This window comes from Carcharhinus amblyrhynchos, chromosome 6 (genome assembly GCF_965287045.1).
Source record: "Carcharhinus amblyrhynchos chromosome 6, sCarAmb.v2.hapA, whole genome shotgun sequence".
NCBI classification, from domain to species: Eukaryota; Metazoa; Chordata; class Chondrichthyes; order Carcharhiniformes; family Carcharhinidae; genus Carcharhinus; species Carcharhinus amblyrhynchos.
This window is the reverse complement of record NC_137329.1, coordinates 81416568-81435736: the sequence shown is the minus strand read 5'-3', so window position 1 is coordinate 81435736 and position 19169 is coordinate 81416568. Positions and strand designations below refer to the sequence as shown.

The 19169-nt window shown below is 44.8% G+C and overlaps 1 protein-coding gene across 1 annotated transcript in view; it reads right to left on the bottom strand.

Annotated features, from left to right (window-relative positions):
• Positions 1-19169, bottom strand: part of pot1 (protection of telomeres 1 homolog) — a 333590-nt gene that overhangs the window by 10031 nt on the left and 304390 nt on the right. The window contains exons 14-17 of the mRNA XM_080190783.1: positions 13402-13558; positions 12343-12563; positions 9182-9317; positions 6236-6324 (exon numbers count right to left, since the gene is read on the bottom strand). Coding sequence (XP_080046909.1) covers positions 6236-6324; positions 9182-9317; positions 12343-12563; positions 13402-13558 — 603 coding nt within the window. The remainder of the gene's footprint in view (positions 1-6235; positions 6325-9181; positions 9318-12342; positions 12564-13401; positions 13559-19169) is intronic.

The following is a 19169-nucleotide window of genomic DNA, read 5'->3' as shown; positions in this document are numbered from 1 at the left end:
CAGAGCAAGTGTGAAAGCAGGAGAAAACATTTTTTGGGCAAGTCCAAATCTGTGATCTTATGCACTTAGAGCAAAACAAAAACCCATTAAAATCCATTTCCTGCCTGTAGGGGGCAGGGCGGGTGTACGATCACCTGAAAGCTGGCTGAGTGCAGCAGAGGTGTCAACGCGCACATGCTCTCAGCCAGCTTCCATAGCGTAAAGCAGGCATCCCTCCCCCTCAGCTACCATGGGGGCCCGCAGCCAATTGTAATTTACGTGATTTTTTCAGCCTCGTGCTGGAAATGGGTGCGAGGCTGACCTCGCTGGATATCCGGTGCCGGTAAGATTGCAAGAGGTGAGAAATTGGGCGCGAATCTGGTTTCTCAGTTCTCTTATGATCCGAATGGCTCTCCCTGCCCATCGGCCAGTGGAGTGTGATGGTAGCGATGGTAAGATTGGCCCCCCTGCTTGTCTCTTCCTTTTATAATGACAGGATTTTAAAACTCAAGCTTAATATCACTGCACCAATCTTACTCAGGTCCTGCATTATGGGTTTTATATTGTTTCTTCAATGTAAAGAAAACTCTGCAAATTCAGACTTTTCAAGATAATATTTCATGTTCAAAACTGCAAGCATATTATGAACAGCAAAACAAGAACAATTATTTTCATTTATTTAGTGTAGTCAAACATTCAAAGACGCTTCATGTTATAATCACTCGGGAAGCGGTAATGAACAGATTAATGGATCTGCACATTGACAAGTCCTAGGGTCTTAATAGAGTTGGCTAATGAAATTGTAGATGCATTGGTATTAATTTTCCAAAATTTGTTTCCAATATTCTGGAGAGGTTCCATCAGTTTGGAAAGTAACAAATATAACCACTCTGTTCAAGAAGGGAGGGATGCAGAAAACAGGAAATTATAGGCCAGTTAGCTTGATGTTTGTCGAGCGGAGGATGTTAGAATTGATCAGTAAGGAGATTATAGCTGGGCACTTAGACAAGCTCCAGGTAACTGGGAAGAATCAGCATGGTTTTATGGAAGGGACATCATGTTTAACCAAGTTACTGGAGTTCTTTGAAGGAATTGTGTGTGCTGTGGATAGAGGGGAGCCTATATCCGTACTGTGCTTGGATTTCCAGAAAGCCTTTGATAAGGTGCCACATCAATGGTTATTGCAAAAATTAAAAGCTCATGGTGTAGGGGTGACAATTTAGATTAGATTGAAGGTTGGCTGGATGGTAGAAAACAGAGTACACATAAATGGATCTTTTTCTGATTTCAATCTAGTAAACCTCCACTCAACCACCTCCAACACATTTACATCCTTCCTTAAATAAGGAAACTAAAACTGCACACACTGTTGGAGATGTGGTCTCACTACTGCCCTGTATAACTGAAACATAACATCCTTACTTCTACGTTTAATTCCTTTCATAATAAAAGATAGCAGTCCATTACCCTCCTTGAGTACATGCTGCACCTGCACACTAACCTGTTGTGACTCATGCACTAGAATATCTTGATGCCTTTGTACCTCGGAATTCTGCAGGCGTTCTCCATTTAACGCATACCCTGATTTTTATTCTTCCCAGAAAAGTGAACATCTTCACACTTTCCCACATTATATTCAATCTGCCCATTCACTCAATCTATCTGTATCTACATCCATCTGATTGTCAGGATGTGACCGGTGGAGTCCCTCAACGGTCTGCCTTGAGCTGTTAACTTTTTACAATTTATATTAATGACTTAGATGAGGGCAGGGAAGGCACGGTAACTAAATTTGCAGACAACAGAATATGTAGGAAAGTATATTGTGAAGACATATGGAGTTTGCAGATGGATACAGATAGATTGAGTGAATGGCCAAAAAGTCTGGCAGATTGAGTATTATGTGAAAAGGTGTGAAGTTGTGAAGTGTGATACCTAGAATGAGCGGGTTGACTTATGAGGATAAATTGGAAAGGCTGAGCTTGTTTCATTGGAGTTTAGAAGAGTGGTAGTGACTTGATTAAGTACACAAGACAATCAGACTACAAAAACATAGGAATAGAAGTTGGCATTCGGCCCAGATTCATGACTGATTTGCTATGATAATCCTCAACTCCACTTTCCTGCCTTATCTCCATGAGCCTTAATTCCTTTACTGATTAAAAATCTGTATGTCCTAGCCTTAAACATACTTAACGAGCCAGCCCCTACTTTGCAGTAAAGAATTTCACTGACTCACTGCCCTTTGAGGAAAGAAAATCCTCCTCATCTCTGTCTTAAATGGATGCCCCTTTACTCTGAGATTCTGAAGGGTATTGACAAAGTGGATAATCAAAAGGATATTTCCTCGTGTGGATGAGCCCAGAACTAGTGAATACTGTTTTAAAATTTGAGATTGTCTTTATAGCACCAACATCTTTTTCTCAGAGGGTTATGCGATTTTGGAACTTTGTGCTCAGAAGGTGGTGGAAGTGAAGTCACTGAATTTTTTTTTACAGCAGAGGCAGATAGGTTCTTCTTGGGCAAGAGGATCAAAGGTTATCGAGGGTAAATGGGGAATACGGAACTCAATGCAATCAGATCATCCATGATCTTATTGAATGGCAGAGCAGGCTTGAGGAGCCAAATTACCTGCTTATGCTCCTATTTCCTAAGTTATGGTCACAGGAAAGTTATGAAATAAAGTCTGGTAGCCAGTCACATAAAGTGGTGTTATGACTGGTGACCAAAAGCTCAGCGAAGTAACTTAGCTTTAAGGAGTGACTTAAAGGAGAGGTATAGGGAGGGAATTTTACAGCTAAGGGCCCAGGTGTCTGAATGCACGACTGCAAAGAGTGAAAGACTGAGTTGTGCAGGAGGCCAGAATTGGAAGAGCTCAGAGAACTTGTGGGGCGTGAGAAGGTTACAAAGACTGAGAGGGATGGACGTGAAAACAAGGACAAAGATTTTAAAATTGAGATGTTAGGCTGGATGCCAATGTAGGAGTTGAGTGAACAGGACCTAATGTGATTGAGGGTAAGGGCAGCTGAGTTTCCACTGAGTTCAAGCTTACAGAAGGTGGAAATTGGGAGGCTGGATAGATGAGTATTGGAGTACTCAAGTCAAGATATAGCAGGGGCTTGGATCAGGATCTCAGCAACAATGAGCTGGGACAGGGTGGAGATGGGTGACGTTACAAGATGGAAGTAGGTGATTTTGGTGATGTAGCAAATACATGACCAGAAATTAATCTCAGAGTCAATTGTGATGCCAAGGTTGCACACAGTTTGGTTCCACCCCAGACAGTGACCAGGGAGAGGATTAAAGTCGGTGGTTATTTCATAAAATCATAGACTCCTACAGTGCAGAAGGAGGCCATTCAGCCCATTGAGTCTGCATCGACCACAATTCTACCCAAGCCCTATAACCCCATGCATTTACCCTAGATAGCCACCCTGACATTAAGGGGCAATTTAGCATGGCTAATCCACCTAACCCATATATCTTTGGACTGTGGGGGGAAACCGGAGCACTGACAGAAACCCACGCAGACACAGGAAGAACGTGCAGACTCCACACAGACAGTGAACCAAGCTGAGAATCGAACCCAGGTCCTTGGCACTGTGAGGCAGTTTTGCTAACCACTGTGCCACCCTGTAGAGTTGATGTGGAGATGCCAGCGTTGGACTGGGGTAAACACAGGAAGGTCCCTCTGACCTTGAAGGAGACTAGTGTTGAAATTGCAGGGGCCCTGGCAGATATATTTAAAATGTTGGTATCTACGGGTGAGATGCCGGATGATCGGAGGATAGCTGATGTAGTTCCATTGTTTAAAAAAGGCTCAAAAACTAATCCGGGAAATTATAGGCTGGTAAGTTTGATGTCAGTAGTAGGTAAATTATTGGAAGGAGTACTAAGAGATAGCATCTACAAATACTTGGATGGACAGGGACTTATTAGGGAGAGTCAACATGGTTTTGTGCATGGTAGGTCATGTTTAACCAATCTATTAGAGTTTTTCAAGGAGGTCACCAGGAAAGTGGATGAAGAGAAGGCAGTGAATGTTGTCTACATGGACTTCAGTAAGGCCTTTAACAAGGTCCCAAATGGGAGGTTAGTTAGGAAGGTTCAGTCGCTAGGTATACATGGAGAGGTAGTAAATTGGATTAGACATTGGCTCAATGGAAGAAGCCAGTGAGTGCTAGTACAGGATTGCTTCTCTGAGTGGAGGCCTGTGACTTGTGGTGTTCCACAGGGATCAGTGCTGGGTCCACTGTTGTTTGTCATCTATATCAATGATCTGGATGATAATGTGGTAAATTGGATCAGCAAATTTACTGATGATACGAAGATTGGAGGTGTAGTGGACAGTGAGGAAAGTTTTCAAAGCTTGTAGAGGGATTTGGACTAGCTAGAAAAATAGGCTGAAAAATGGCAGATGGAGTTTAATGCAGACAAGTATGAGATATTGCACTTTGGAAGGACAAAGCAGGGTAGAACATACAAGGTAAATGGTAGGATACTGAAGAATGCACTAGAACAGAGAGATCTAGGAAGACAGATACAGAATCCCCTAAAAGTGGCGTCACAGGTAGATAGGGTCGTAAAGAGTGCTTTTGGAACATTGGCCTTTATAAATCAAAGTATTGAGTATAAGAGTTGGAATGTTATGGTGAGGTTGTATAAGACATTGGTGAGGCCGAATTTAGAGTATTGTGTACAGTTTTGGTCACCTAATTACAGGTAGGATATTAATAAGGTTGAAAGAGTGCAGAGAAGGTTTACAAGGATGTTGCTGGAACTTGAGAACCTGAGTTACAGAGAAAGGTTAAATAGGTTAAGACTTTATTCCCTGGAGTGTAGAAGAATGAGGAAAGATTTGATAGAGGTGTATAAAATTATGATGGGTATAGATAGAGTGAATGCAAGCAGGCTTTTTTCCACTGAGGCTAGGGGAGAAAAAAAAGAGGACATGGGTTAAGGGTGAAGGGGGAAAAGTTTAAAGGGAATATTGGGGGGGTTCTTTACACAGAGAGTGGTGGGAGTGTGGAATGAGCTGCCGGATGAAGTGGTAAATGCGGGCTCACTTTTAACATTTAAGAAAAACTTGGACAGGTACATGGATGAGAGGGGTGTGGAGAAATATGGTCCAGGTGCAGGTCAGTAGGACTAGGCAGAAAAATGGTTCGGCACAGCCAAGAACGGCCAAAAGGCCTGTTTCTGTGCTGTAATGTTCTTTGGTTCTAAGTCTCACAACATCAGGTTAAAGTCCAACAGGTTTATTTGGTAGCAAACACCACTAGCTTTCGGGACTTTGCCCCTTCGTCAGGTGAGTGGGGAGTTCTGATCACAAACAGAACATATAAAGGCACAAACTCAGTTTACAGAATATTGATTAGAATACGAGTATTTACAGCTAATCAAGCTTTAAAGCTGCAGACAATGTGAGTGGAGATAGCATTAAGCATAGGTTAAAGAGATGTGTATTGTCTCCAGACAGGACAGTTAGTGAGATGTTGCAAGCCCAGGCAAGTTATGGGGGTTACAAATAGTGTGACATGAACCCAAGATCCCAGTTGAGGCAGTACTCACGTGTGCGGAACTTGGCTTTCAGTCTCTGCTCAGTGACTCTGCGCTGTCGTATGTCGTGAAGGCCACCTTGGAGAACGTCTACCTGAAAATCAGCCTCTGATCTTCGGGTAAACAGTCTCCAAGGCAGCCTTCATGACATATGACAGTGCAGAGTCGCTGTGCAGGAGACTGATAGCCAAGTTCTGCACACATGAGTACTGCCTCAACTGGGATCTTGAGTTCATGTCACACTATTTGTAACCCCCATGACTTGCGTGGGCTTGCAACATCTCACTTACTGTCCTGTCTGGAGACAATATACATCTCTTTAACCTACGCTTAATGCTACCTCCACTCACATTGTCTGCACCTTTAAGACTTGATTAGCTGTAAAGACTTGCATTCTAATCAGTATTCTGTAAACTGTACGTGCCTTTATATGCCCTGTTTGTGATCAGAACTCCCCACTCACCTGACAAAGGGGCAAAGCCCCGAAAGCTAGTGGCATTTGCTACCAAATAAACCTGTTGGACTTTAACCTCGTGTTGTGAGACTTCTTACTGTGTCCACCCAGAAGAGTACAGTACTGTGCCACTCAGTTTTGCTGCGCATTTGTAGAATAATTACTTGTGCTTTGCAAGGATTCCAAAACAACTTGCAGAGTGATGTGGGGGCATAACATCTATCAGAAAATAATAAAGCTTACTTTTGGCTATCTCTGACGATTCCCATGGTCCGGTTTGAGACAGAGACTGAAGAGCATCCATTGGTTGAGGTTGAGAGCAATGCCTGCAACTGGTGAGAAAAGAATCAACATTCAGGAAGCAAGCTGGGAACCAAATTTCCTCATCTCATTTTCAGAACTATCTAGATTCATTCATCATTTAATTGCTTATATGACAATTCACTCTCTTGAATGATACATTGGGTAGGATCTTGGGTGGCACACCTCAAGACCATAAGTCACAAGAGCAGAACTAGGCCACTCAGCCAATCGAAATCTGCTCCGCCATTCAACCACGGTTGATATTTTTCTCATCCCCGTTCTCCTGCCTTTTCTCCATAACCCGTGATCCCCTTATCAATCAAGAACCTATTTATCTCTGTCTTAAAGACACTCAATGACCTGGCCTCCACAGCCTTCCTGCGGCAAAGAGTTCCACAGATTCACCACTCTCTGGTTGAAGAAATTCCTCCTCATCTCTGTTTTAAAGGATCATCCCTTTCACCTGAGATTATGCCCTCTGGTTCTAGTTTTCCCTACTTGTGGAAACATCCTCTCCACGTCCACTCTATCCAGGCCTCACAGTATCCTGTAAATTTCATTAAGATCCACCCTCATCCTTCGAAACTCCAATGAGTACATATCCAGAGTCTTCAAATGTTCCTCAAACAACAAGCTCCTAATTCCAGGGACCATTCTTGTGAACCTCCCCTGGACGCTTTCCAAGGCCAGTACATCCTTCCCTAGATACAGGGTCCAAAATTGCTCATGAAACTCCAAATGGGGTCTGACCAGAGCCTTATACAGCCTCAGAAGTACATCCCTACTTTTGTATTCTAGCCCTCTCGACATGAATGCTAACATTGCATTTGCCTTCCTAACTGCCGACTGAACCCGCATGTTAACCTTAAGAGAATTTGAACACTGACTCCCAAGTCCCTTTGTGTTTCTGATTTCCTAAGCATTTCCCTATTTAGAAAGTAGTAGATGCCTCCATTCTTCCTTCCAAAGTGCATAAGCTTTTCCATATTGTATTCCATCTGCCACTTCTTTGCCCACTCTCCTGTCCAAGTCCTTCTGCAGCCTCCCTGCTTCCTCAATACTACCTGTCCCTCTACAGGATCCAGTTTTGTGGCAATGGCATCTTCTGGTCCCATCACCGTCAACGGGGATTCCCACTGATTACACCCTTCACTGCTGGGGATTACACAACGGGGGCTCGCTGTTGGCAGGACTGGAAGATCCTGTCGGCGGGAACGGCTGGCAAATCCCACCCATTTCCTTTTCTCTATTACAAATTAGAACCTAACAAGATTATTAGCAGCTACGTGGCAGTTTTAACAGCTGAATTACATTTTAATATAAGGTATAACTTTAAAAAAAATCTTTGCTTAGTCAATGCAGTATGACTGGATTGTGCGAAATTAGCTTGTGGATGTGTTTCTTGTCCTTTGAGTTGAAGATGACTATGTCCATCAGCTAGAGAGTTTGTTAGTTTCCGGTAGATAAGTTCAAAAGACACACTTTTGCAATTTGAATGCCTCTGTTAAAATAATGACCAAAAAACATGTTCATTTATATTGCAGTATACCCTCACACCACACATTTTCTTCAGTTTTTCTAATTTGGATGGGATACGCATATGATTTTTGATAAACATACAACTAGCCTGCCAAAATATGGGCAGCACGGTGACACAGCGGTTAGCACTGCTGCCTCACAGCACCAGGGAACCGGGTTCAATTCCGGCTTCAGGTCTGTGCGGAGTTTGCACATTCTCCCTGTGTCTGCATGGGTTTCCTCCAAGTGCTCCGGTTTCCTCCCACAGTCTAAAGATGTGCGGGTTAGGTTGATTAGCCATGCTAAATTGACCCTAATGTAAGGAGGATTAGCAGGGTTAATATGTGGGGTTATGGGAATAGGGGCTGGGTGGGATTGTGGTCAGTGCAGACTTGATGGTCCGGGTAGCCTCCTTCTGCACCATGGGGATTCTATATACTTTGCAGACATCTGGGTCACTGTAAACTGCAAACAACTTTCGTCATAATACACACCAGTCCATCATTAAATAAATAACTTCCCTGAAATGTCTTCTGTGGTAACGAACACAGAATGGGGAGAAGGGGTGTAAGAGATTGCTGAAACAGAAACAATAAAATGGAAAGCGATGAAGTGGAGAGTAATTTGTTCCTGGAACATTTCAGCCAATCATGACAAGGAGACAATGACTGAAATGTTTTTAGCTGGTTTAAATTGTGAGGCATTCAGAAAATCTTGCAATTTGTGTTAAGGCCACTTTAATGTGTGAAACATGATGTAGACGGTCTCTTAGGCGACTTTACTGTTCTGATTCATAATAAGATTTCTATATTTTAGTTATAGCTGGGCAACCACAGAGAGGATCTGTTAAAATGTGCAATTTGTCCGAATTATCCGGTTTGAAATGGGTACTGGGTGACACATCAGTGCTCTGCGAACACATTTTCTGTCTCCGAGTGATGGACAGAAAAAAACCGCAAAACGCAAACCATTCATTTCCCATCCATTGCTATTCCAAGAGGGGGAATTTAGGTGAATCGCACTTAATGATAGTTCCCATTGTCTCTGCAGCTCAAAAGGATGAAGGAACTGATTACACGGGGCACTATGCTGATTGTATCAGGGAACTTTCACTTTCCATGTATGTGGGAGTAATATCATGTTTCAGATGGACAATCAATTGGGGCACTGAACCTTACTGAGGCTGGGGGAATGGAAATGATGTATCCTGTTGGAAATAGGATACTGTCAGCACAACCTGAAAGGGGTCCTGCCAATTTATCCCCTTTATGTTCTTTTTCTAAAGGACAAATATAAGCTCGTGTGATGCGTGAGGAGATCGAAATCTGGAGGGCAAAAACGAAGACGACAAGATTCAACAAGGATTACCCATAATGCCATTTCCTATCTTGTATCAGGAATGGCATTGAAAGATCATTCAAAGTCAGGCATTTTGTCCTGGAAGTGATGGGAATGATGCTCCCAAACCTCTCGGAGAGTCGGTACAGCTCATTTAGAGTTACTCCTTCAAAAAAAAACAGAAAATGTAACTTAATACAAGCAGTTCAAAATTCATCACATAGTGTTCAATAAATCTGGATGTAAATAAATACCACACTTACTAACCACCACCAGGGGTGAGTTAATTCAAATATGAATTCCAGACTTGAATAGGTTTTCAGTTTTCTCTTGCATTTAATTTCCTTCTTTAAGCTAAAATAGTTGTTGATCGAAAATCTAATTTCCACTGGAACACTCCAAAGCAGCATTGTATGAGTTATCAACAATGATTAATGGAAGTGACAAAAGAGAGGGGGCATATCACAGGCCCACCTTCTGTAGCATAAACTGTTTCATTTGCAGTTTACTGGTATAAATCCTGTTAATACTGGTAAAAGGAAGGAACTGAAGTAATACTTTTTGAATTAAGATCAAGCAAAAATGCAAGCATATGTGCTATAAACACATGGTTAATATGCTTTCCATTTGTATATTGGCTTGCTAGCTGTGGAAGAGGGATCTGGGTTAATTAGCAGAACCACAGGCAGAGTCTCAGGAAAGGGTTAAAGTGATTCACACCTAACTGGATCCGTTGATGGTTTATTCAGCTGTGAATGCATTACCGAAAGAAAACTGAACATAATATGATTTTTAAGTATTAAGCTAATATCAAAATACTGAGTGCTGTATTTTAACAAATTAAAAGTATTTCAATATGGAATCACCTCAGTCAGAAATGCGAACGTTGCAGAAAATGATGATTACGGTTCAAAAGTTTATAGTTGGGTTAGCAAGAATGTGGTAATTTCAGGTTTTGGGTACAGAGGATAATACATATATTTAAAACAATGAGGCTTCTAATGTCCAAGGCATAAAATTGTACCAGTCTTTTGGGCCCAGGGCTGACATAGAACATAGAACATTACAGCGCAGTACAGGCCCTTCGGCCCTCGATGTTGTGCCGGCCAGTGGAACCAATCTAATGACCCTCTAACCTAAACTATTCCAATGTTATCCATATGCCTATCCACTGACCATTTGAATGCCCTTAAAGTTGGCGAGTCCACAACTGCTGCAGGCAGGGCATTCCACGCCCTTACTATCCTCTGAGTAAAGAACCTACCTCTACCTTGGCAATATGCTGTTAGGAAAATAGTCACATGACAGAGTCCTTAGCAACATGGCAACCAGGAATTATGGTCATGCCGGGGGGTAGGATCCGGTAATGGGAATGGGCAGATAGCATATTACCATGCCAGGCAGTGTATTCCAACTGGCTGAGGTAATCTGTCAATGTGGACTGACATATTAATGTGAAATGAAATTGAATTAAGCTAATAAGTGGGAGTATCTGAGACAAGCAGAAATTATAATTGGATGGTATTTTGGCTCAGTGCTTCAGGTCTTTGGAAAGGTCTTCCAGTACCAGCTGGTGTTGATAGACTCTTTGGGGAATGTCCGTGGCCGAGGTTAATGTCATGTATGTCTTTTATGTTTTTAAAATAAATCAAAAATATTGTCCTTGTGTAATTAATTCTAGCTTTCTTAAGTTCTGTTTGTGAGAACTTGATCACCTTTGGAGAAATTCCCTAAGACACTAGTAAAATTCCACCTTCACATAAATATAACAAGGCGCAAGTGCATGGGGACACCACCAGCAGGATGTTCCCCTCCAAGCCACTCACCATCCTGCATTGGAAATATATTGCCATCCCTTCACTGGGTTAAAATGATGGAACTCTCTCTCCGAACAGCACTTTGGGTGTACCTATATCACATGGACTGGCAGTAAAGGCAGTGACTTGAACTGAAGGCAGTTCTCTACTTTCTCAAGGGAAATTAGGGATGGGCAATAAATGCTGGTCTAGTCAGCGATGCCCACATTCCATGAATCAATAGGCTTTCATTTAGAATAATCTTTGTCAGTGATACCATTTGTCAAATGCTAACACCGGCTGTAAGAACAGGAAAGCACAGGATCTTAGAATCCCTACATTGCAGGAGGCCACCATTTGGCCAAACAAGTCTGTATCAACTCTCCTACAGAGCATCCTATCTAGGCCTTATCCTGTACCCGCACGTATGCTAATCCCCTTAATCTACACATCCTGGGACAAAGCAGGAATGTGCAAATGCACCAGAACATTTAGTAGGAGACTCTAGACTCTTGTGATGAGCTCAGGTTTCCTTACTGAAGACAGGAAACTTAATTCTTCAAGAAGAGCAATGGGGTCAGCTGTGGGGAATGGGGCCAGAATTATTGCTGATGAAGTCTTGCAATGATTGTTTTCTGGTTCCTCCCAATTTTCTCCCCCTTCCCTCTTTGTATGTGGCCATCTAAAGACTAGCAACTCTCTATAAAAACATTCAGTGGCAATTCCTAATCCACAGAGGCAGAGCCGGATAATGAGTGGAGGCAGAAGAATCAATCATCTTTGAAAACATCAGAGCCAAGGGCAATCCAATGGCAAGAGGCAGCAGTTAGCGGATTTAAAGTAAGGATTGAGAACCATGGCTGGTAGTACATGTCTGTGATGGACAGCACAGGAGTTAACTCTGAGGGATTGAATTTGCCCATCTACATTCCATGGGTCACAATGCTTGGGTTCATGTCATACTATCTGTAACTCCATGACTTGCCTGGGCTTGCACAATCTCACTAACTGTCCTGGCTGGAGACAACACACATCTCTTTAACCTGTGATTAATGCTCACTCCATTCACATTGTCTGTACCTTTAAGACTCGATTACCTGTAAAGGCTCCAACCATTATTTTGTAAATTGACTTTGTGTCTTTATATGCCCTGTTCGTGAACAGAACTCCCACTTACCTGATGAAGGAGCAGCTTTTGCTACCAAATAAACCTGTTGGACTTTATCCCTAGTGTTGTTAGGCTTCTTACTGTGTTCACAATGCTTGCACAGTGTGATATAGATATAGAGCCCTTTGAGCTTTGTAACACCATGCTAGTATCAAAACAAATTTCAATTGATTATTTATATTTACTTAGTGTTGCTGCTCTGCACCTAAGCTAAGAGTATATCCTACCTTCCACCAGAATTGTGGAACGTTCTGGAATTCTTTGCACTTCATCTGACTTCACGAAATGGACGGTGATCCGGCGATGTCTGTGACCTTCAGCTTCCCATGTAGCTGTTTGGTACCACAGAGCATCAGGTGACTGGCTATCAGGGGCAGCAGCCATAGAGTCAGGGCTGTAAGCATCTTGCAGAAGGCTGTCAATGTGATCATCACATGGAATCTCCTGCCTGTAAAATGGGCCCAGGAGAAGCAGTGAGTGTGGTCTCATCACAGTTATGCACAGCAATCAGTCAGCACCTTTCAAATCAATACTGAAGACCACTTAGCACATTTAAGACAAGTAACAAAAAATACCTCCTCTAAAAAATCCCCAAGAAAAAATTCCAACATCTTTTCCTTCCTGTAGCCATCACCCATGAGCTGCATTCAATTCTTTAGATTGGTGAAGATATCTCAGGTCAGAAATCTTTTTACTCTTAATTTTCCAGTACTAGAATTACAATTTATGGGGTTTAATTAATATTTCTCTTCATATTGTGTAAAATCTTGATGCAAAGCCTGAAGTGTGGTTTCGGATTTTCAAAAATATTAATGTTACTGTTTCGTAGAATCCCTACAGTGCAGAGGGAGGCCATTCAGCCCATCAAACCTGCACCAACAACAATCCCCATCTAAGCCCTATCTCCATAACCCCATGTATTCACCCTGCTAATCTCCCTGACATTAAAGGACAATTTAGCATGGCCAATCAATGTAACCCACACATCTTTGGACTGTGGGAGTACCCAGAGGAAAACCCCACAGACATGGGGAGAACACCAAACTCCACACAGACAGTGAGCCAAGGCCAGAATTGAACCCGGATCCATGGCGCTGTGAAGCAGCAGTGCTAACCACTGTGCCACCCCAAAGACTTTTCTCAAACCAAATTCAGAAAAGCTCCTTCATGCATCCACTTCACATTAAATATATGCTTTCATTTAGCACCAGAGGCTTAGTTTTCCATTCTATTTTCCTGCATGAATCTACCCAGAGAACTGTAGCAACAGCCTGTCAGGTACTCACAGTGAGTGACACTTGGGACAATAAAGTTTCACCGACTGGTGAAGAGCTTGGGGCTGATAATTCACCATCTTCGCTCTAATGCGGTACTTCTGAGGTGGTGTTTGGTCCAAGACTTCTTGAATTGAGGTTGGTTTGATGTGTTGATGAGCTGTGAGCACTGCAATAAAGAACAAAGATTGAAAAAGTATGAGAGAATCATCAAAAACAACAAAAGTATAGGAGGACGATCAACGTTCCACAATGTCAGAACCATTTGTTAAGCAGCAACAGTGGTAATCTTGAGGATCTTAAAGGGACTGGAAAACTTGAAGCTTTGGCAATGCCTTTCAATGTACTTCTGCGGGGCTGCATCGTGGCACAGTGGTTAGCACTGCTGCTTCACAGTGCTAGGAATCCGGGTTCGATTCCCAGCTCAGGTTACTGTCTGTCTGGGTCTGCGCGTTCTCCCCATGTCTGCGTGGGTTAGAACATAAGAACATAAGAAATAGGAGCAGGAGTAGGCCATCTAGCCCTTCGAGCCTGCCCCGCCATTCAATAAGATCATGGCTGATCTGAAGTGGCTCAGTTCCACTTTCCTGCTTTCTCTCCATAACCCTTAATTCCCCTATCAGAAACCTATCTACCCATGACTTAAATATATTTAGCGAGGCAGCCTCCACCACTTCAACGGGCAGAGAATTCCAGAGATTCACCACCCTTTGAGTGAAGAAGTTCCTCCTCAACTCTGATCGAAACTGCACCTCCCCCCCCGCCTTATCTTGAGGCTGTGTCCTCTAGTCCTGCTATCCTTTCTAAGCTGGAAGAATCTCTCTACCTCTACCCTATCCATCCCCTTCATTATCTGATACGTCTCTATAAGATCCCCATTCATCCTTCTAAACTCCAACAAATACAGACCTAGTCTATTTAGTCTCTCTTCATAGTCCAACCCCCTCATCTCCAGTATCAGCCTAGTGAACCTCCTCTGCACTCCCTCCAAGGCCAATATATCCTTGCGCAAGTGCAGCGACCAAAACTGCACACAGTGCTCCAGCTGCGGCCTCACCAGTACCCTGTACAGTTGCAGCAAGACCTCCCTGCTTTTATATTCTATCCCCCTCGCTATAAAGGCCAGCATCCCGTTCGCCTTCTTGATCACCTGCTGCACCTGCAGACTGGGTTTTTGTGACTCGTGCACAAGGACCCCCAGGTCCCTCTGCACCGTAGCCTGCTGCAGCTTTTCGCCTTTTAAATAATAATCCCTCCTACTATTATTTCTGTCAAAGTGGATAACCTCACACTTGCTAACATTATATTCCATTTGCCAGGTCCTCGCCCACTCGCTCAGCCTATCCAGATCCCTCTGCAGACTTTCCACACCCTCCACGCAATTTGCTTTTCCACTCATCTTCGTGTCATCAGCAAATTTCGTCACCCTACACTCAGCCCCCTCCTCCAGATCATCTATATAAATGGTAAACAGTTGAGGCCCCAGCACCGATCCCTGCGGCACTCCACTAGTCACCAACCGCCAACCAGAATAGCACCCATCGATACCAACTCTTTGCTTCCTATTAGACAGCCAATCCTCTATCCACACTAACACCTTACCCCCAACTCCGTGCACCCTAACCTTCTGTAGCAACCTTTTATGAGGCTCATTGTTCTCTGGAGCATTGAACCTGGTGGCTGTGGCTGTGGTGAGTGACTGATTTAAAGTGAAAACCGCTTTTTTCCTGTACTTCCGGTTCTCGGGGCTTGTTAGAGTGTAGTTTACTTCCGTACCGGAAGTTAGGCCAGGGGATAGTCGTTAAGGGGGAGCGGGGGGTATAAATCGGATACTCACCCGGGGACCCACCTCATTGTTCTCTGGAGCATTGAACCTGGTGGCTGTGGCTGTGGTGAGTGACTGATTTAAAGTGAAAACCGCTTTTTTCCTGTACTTCCGGTTCTCGGGGCTTGTTAGAGTGTAGTTTACTTCCGTACCGGAAGTTAGGCCAGGGGATTGTCGTTAAGGGGGAGCGGGGGGTATAAAAAAGGGGTAGCAGTATAGAGCGGGCAGCGTCGGGAGCGGGCAGCGGAGTGAGTGGGAACTGAGTGAGAAGGGCTTTGGCTTGCTGGGCTTAGGCGAGAGTAGGCTTAGAGAAGGCGAGTGACAGATTCCTACCTTGGGCGCTTACAGGAGGTTGGGAAATGGCAGGGAATATAGGGAGGAATGTAAGTTGCGTCCGGTGCCACATGTGGGAGTTCCTGGTGGTGTCACGGGTCCCCAAGGTACACATCTGCAGTAAATGTTTAGAACTGCAGCGATTGAGGGCCCGGATCAGGCAACTCGAGGGGCGACTGGAAGATGCGTTTCTAGTTAGGGAGAATGAGGAGATAATGGCTGGGAAACATGAGCAGGAGGAGGTCTCAAGGGCGGAAGAGAAGGGAGGATGGACGACTGTTAGGAGGGGAAAGAGGAAGAAGAAGAGTAGTCAGGGTCCCCCGGCCTCCCCGGAGGCCCCCCAAGGTTCGTCGGCAGGGGCACAGAAAAATAGGAAGGAAGGGGAGACTGATTTAGAGGGACGGAAAGGGTCTGGTAAGGTGATAGTGGTAGGGGATGGGAGGGTCCGAGGGATTGATAGGAGGTTCTGTGGGCAAGGGCGCGACTCCAAGATGGTGGTCTGCCTCCCTGGAGCAGGGGTAAAAGATATAATGGAAAGGGTAGAGGGAATTTTGAAAGGGGAGGGGACCCAGGCAGAGGTCATAGTACACGTAGGGGAGGGGGATATAGGAAGGAGGAGTAGGGGAGAGGTCCGTAGGCAATTTAGGGAGTTGGGGGCCAAACTAAAGGGCAGGACCTCTAGGGTGGCACTGTCTGGGTTGCTGCCCAGTATGAGCAGGGCTAAGAATGACGAGATCATGCAGTTGAATGCATGGTTGAGGGACTGGTGTAGGGTAGAGGGGTTTACTTATGTAGATCATTGGGAGGTGTTTAGGAGAGAAAGGCAACTGTACAGGAGGGGTGGGGAGGATTTGAACGGGAGGGGGACTAGTGTCTTAGCAGGGAGGTTAGCTGGGGTGTTCAGGAATGATTTAAACTAATAGGGAAGGGGGGTGGGGAGGTGGCTGGGAGAGAGACGGGTGAAAGGAAAATTATAAGGGAGAAGGTGGTTCCGAGGGACATTTGTGGGTTGAACTGTGTCTGTTTCAATGCTAGGAGTGTGGCAGGGAAAACGGATGAGCTTAGGGCCTTGATGTTTGTGAGGCAGTTGGATGTGGTGGCTGTAACGGAGACGTGGTTACGGGAAGGGCAGGACTGGCAGCTGAATGTTCCTGGGTACAGGTGTTTTAGGTGTGACAGAGGAGGGTTGAAGAGAGGTGGAGGGGTGGCACTGTTAGTCAAGGAAAACATCACAGTAGTGCAGAGGGAGGGCGATATGGAAGAGATAGGGATTGAGTCGATGTGGGTGGAGTTGAGGAATAAAAAGGGAGAGATCACACTGCTAGGGGTGTACTATAGGCCACCCAACAGCCCAAAGTCAGTGGAGGAGGGAATTTGCAGGGGTATTTTGGACAGGTGCAGAAAGAATAGAGTGGTTGTAGTGGGTGATTTTAATTTTCCCGGAGTGAATTGGAGGGGGCCTAGAGCTGGGGGTATGGAGGGAGAGGAGTTTGTGAAATGTGTTATGGAAGGGTCGCTAGAACAGTATGTAACTTGCCCGACTAGGGGAGGGGCTATACTGGATTTAGTGTTGGGAAACGAGCCAGGGCAGGTGGGTGAGGTAGAGGTAGGCGAACATGTGGCGAACAGTGACCACAAGTCCGTCTACTTTAGGATAAAAATGGAAAGGGACGAGTGCCGTCCAAGCGGGAGTGTGCTGAACTGGGGAAAGGCGAGCTATGGCAGGATTAGGAGGGAGCTGCAGCAAACTGACTGGGAGGGACTGTTAGCTGGCAAGTCCACGGTTGGCAAGTGGGAGGCTTTTAGGGACAAAATGAAATGGTTGCAGGGGAGGTTTGTTCCGGTTAAGCGAAAGGATGGGAAAGGTAGGATTAGAGAGCCGTGGATTACGGGGGATATTGAAGACTTGGTTAGGAAGAAGAGGGAGGCGTATGATAGGTCAAAACAAATGGGTACGGAGTGTGCGCTGGAGGAATATAGAGAGAGTAGGAGGGAGCTAAAAAGGGGAATTAGAAGGGCGAAGAGAGGGCATGAGATGGCTTTGGCCGGTAGGATTAAGGATAATCCTAAGGCATTTTATTCCTATATTAGAGGCAAGAGAGTAGTTAGAGGGAAAATTGGTCCTCTTAGGGACAAGAGTGGAGAGTTGTGTATTGAGTCGGAGGGAATGGGGGAGCTCCTGAATGAATACTTTGCGTCGGTATTCACGAAGGAGAGGGGTTCGGAATCGTGCGGTCTCTTGGAGGGAGCGGAGGTTCAGTTGCAGGATATAGTTATTACGAGAGAGGAAGTGCTAGGGCTTTTAGGTAGCGTAAGGACGGATAAAGCTCCGGGGCCTGATGGTATTTATCCCAGGCTGCTTAGGGAGGCGAAAGATGAAATTGCTGGGCCTCTGGCGCACATCTTTGTCTCTTCTTTGGACACAGGTGAGGTCCCAGAAGACTGGAGGGTAGCAAATGTGGTCCCGTTGTTCAAAAAAGGTAGTAGGGATAACCCTGGGAATTATAGGCCAGTGAGTTTGACGTCGGTGGTAGGGAAGTTAATGGAAAAAATACTTAGGGGTAGGATGTATGAGCATTTGGAGCGTTGCGATCTGATTAGGGATACGCAACATGGCTTTGTTAGAGGGAGGTCTTGCCTTACGAATCTGGTGGAATTCTTTGAGGAGGTGACAAAAACGGTTGACAATGGGAGAGCCGTTGATGTCATCTACATGGATTTCAGTAAGGCGTTTGACAAAGTCCCTCACGGTAGGCTGGTAGAAAAGGTTAAGGCGCATGGGATACGAGGCCAGGTAGTTAGGTGGATTGAGAACTGGTTGGGAAATAGGAGACAGAGGGTAGTTGTGGAGGGTACCTTGTCGGGCTGGAGGCCAGTGACCAGTGGTGTGCCGCAGGGCTCGGTACTGGGACCTCTCCTCTTTGTAGTCTACATAAATGACTTAGAAGAGGGAGTAGGTGGTGTGATCAGCAAGTTTGCTGATGACACCAAGATGGCAGGGTTGGCGGGTACAGAACTGGATTGTCAGGTGATACAACAGGATATAGATAGGTTGGTGCAGTGGGCAGATAGGTGGCAGATGGCATTTAATCCTGACAAATGCGAGGTGATGCATTTTGGAAGGAATAATGCAGAGAGGAGTTATGTGATAAAAGGTAGGCCGATTAGGAGTATAGATGTACAGAGAGACCTGGGAGTGCAGGTCCACAAATCCATGAAGGTTGTGTCACAAGTGGAGAACGTTGTTAGGAAGGCTTATGGGATGTTAGCCTTTATAGGAAGGGGCTTAGAGTATAAAAGCTGCCGTCTAATGCTTCAGTTATACAGAACGTTGGTTAGACCGCATTTGGAGTACTGCGTCCAGTTCTGGTCACCTTATTACCGGAAGGACGTGGAGTCTCTGGAAAGGGTGCAGAGGAGGTTTACCAGGATGTTGCCTGGCATGGGGGGACTGGGTTACGAGGAGAGACTGAAGAGACTGGGGCCATTCTCCTGGGAAAGAAGGAGATTGAGAGGGGACATGATAGAGGTATATAAGATACTGAAGGGAATAGATAGAGTTAATAGTGAGAGACTGCTCCCTAGACTGGGTACGAACACAAGAGGTCATCAATTAAGGGTG